Source organism: Sphaeroforma arctica, assembly GCF_001186125.1.
Source record: "Sphaeroforma arctica JP610 unplaced genomic scaffold supercont1.284, whole genome shotgun sequence".
In the NCBI taxonomy this organism is placed as follows: domain Eukaryota; class Ichthyosporea; order Ichthyophonida; genus Sphaeroforma; species Sphaeroforma arctica.
In genome coordinates this window covers 6,967-8,892 of record NW_014040274.1, presented here as the reverse complement: position 1 = coordinate 8,892, position 1,926 = coordinate 6,967, and the positions used below count along the sequence as shown (strand labels likewise).

The window sequence follows — 1,926 nt, the reverse complement described above, 5'->3', positions numbered from 1 at the left end:
CCGTTCGCTAGTCTACTAATATATATATATATATATATGTGTGTGTGTGTATGGTTCGTATATATTTCAATGTGCATATTGAAAGTTCAAGGTTGTGCTGTTCGCACGAAAGTGGATATTCGCTATTGAGCTTAGCTATCATATCAATCAAAGTCCTATGAAGCACAACACGTGAGTAAAATAATTATTTAGATGGCATACAGACGCATATAACAAGTAGCATGTCGTCTTTTAATGCGAGTGCACTTATTCTCAAGTACAATACCTGTCGGATGATGTGGCTTTCTGTGACTAGTTTTTCCCACCCTGATTTAACCAAGTACTTTCTCTCGATCTCCACATTCTTGCTCATATTTGATAATTTCCGTGATACTACCCGAAGCAAGTTCATTCAGATGCTTATGATCGTTATTCTATATGATTGTATTTCAAATTATGAAAATAGCATAGCCTTCTGGAAAATTGAACAACAAGATAATATGAAAGTAGTTATTTATATGAACATATGAAGTACATATCACAGCACATGATCTGATGGCAGGCTGTCTGATGAATGATGATCACACAATCATTGTTTATATCCGCAGGTATATTTCACCGCTAAAATCACTTCTAAATATAGATCGAATATGTCAGTTGATACCGAACATCCGCAATCAATCTCCCGCCCATATCCTAAAGAGGAACTTTTGGCGGTTTATCGATGGATGCGAATTTCACCTACGAATATATTTATTTACAGTAAATAGGTCCTGAGACCTGATGTATGTAACCGACGTTGACATCAATGCTATATGTTGTCTTTAGATATATCATACACACATAGATGAACACACACATGTACATACACACATATATTTATATATACGTGAATTTACCCCAGTCGTCATGTTGACCGCAAACGTTGCCGATAGCGCGTGCGCAGAGAGCTCTTCGTCATCATCGAAGATGGAAATAGATGAGCAAGACAACACTACCATCGTCAAAGGAGATACAAGCACAAACACCGCCGAAGTCAACCCAGAAGATACTACTGCTCAAATGGAACGTATAGCTATTGAGAACATAAGAATGGAGCGCGAGGCTGCGGAGGCTGCTGAAGCTGCACTAGAACGAATGAAACAAAAGGTTGCATCGTGGTATTTGAACACAAGTGCTGAGCATGCAGAAGACACATTCAAGGGCATGGTACTTAGACGAGTGGTTAAGGAGAGTCACGAGAGGGTATGTGTTGTATTATATGGCGTTGTGATGGTGTGATAAGGAGAGTCGCGAGAAGGTATGTGTTGTATGAAATGGCGTTGTTATGGTGTGATCTAGTGGGAGTTGCTGATTGATTGTTTCATGTGCTGGTTGATCGGCCTACAGCATATAGTTGTAAAATGGTACTTACAAAGAGATGTGTAGTTTTTTTTATGTCTTTTTGGATATTATGGGTCAGATCTAAGGTTTCAACAACATATTCGTAAGAAATTTCTATGTTTCGATGGTGAATTACTTAACGGGTTGATAGATGCAAGCTTGGCTTCATGGATCTACGTAAGGAACTATATATACCAATGTTGATATATAATGACGTGAAATGCATTTCAGAAACTATGTTGGTACCTATAACAATTACGGGATGTATGGTGCACCCGTTTAGCATATACTCTGCAAAAGATCTTGACAAGTTTGTTCATTGCCGGTGGCATGAATATGCATTTAGCTACAGCGAGTAGTGGTTTACAACACAGAACATCTCCTCGAATGGAAAGTAGAGAGGCTTAAGGCAACATTGTGTTTGCAAATTTAAGTAGCATTTCGGCCGCAGGAAAAAGCACTCGATTACATCAAAACATATAGGGACCGAACCATCACAGCGCTACTGGTGCTACGGCACGTCGCCTGTGTACAATACTAGAGAAACTATCTGGGCTATATATA

At 39.0% G+C, this 1,926-nt stretch overlaps 2 protein-coding genes across 2 annotated transcripts in view; one reads left to right on the top strand and one right to left on the bottom strand.

Annotated features, from left to right (window-relative positions):
- Window positions 1-541, bottom strand: part of SARC_04802 (adenylate cyclase) — a 3,184-nt gene extending 2,643 nt beyond the window's left edge. The window contains exon 1 of the mRNA XM_014301335.1: window positions 266-541. Within this exon, the coding sequence (XP_014156810.1) occupies window positions 266-391 (126 nt within the window). The 5' untranslated portion in view covers window positions 392-541. The remainder of the gene's footprint in view (window positions 1-265) is intronic.
- Window positions 542-817: 276 nt separating this feature from the next.
- The window catches only part of SARC_04801 (hypothetical protein), a 7,581-nt gene continuing 6,472 nt past the window's right edge, over window positions 818-1,926 (top strand). Inside the window, exon 1 of the mRNA XM_014301334.1 lies at window positions 818-1,224. Coding sequence (XP_014156809.1) covers window positions 889-1,224 — 336 coding nt within the window. The 5' untranslated portion in view covers window positions 818-888. The remainder of the gene's footprint in view (window positions 1,225-1,926) is intronic.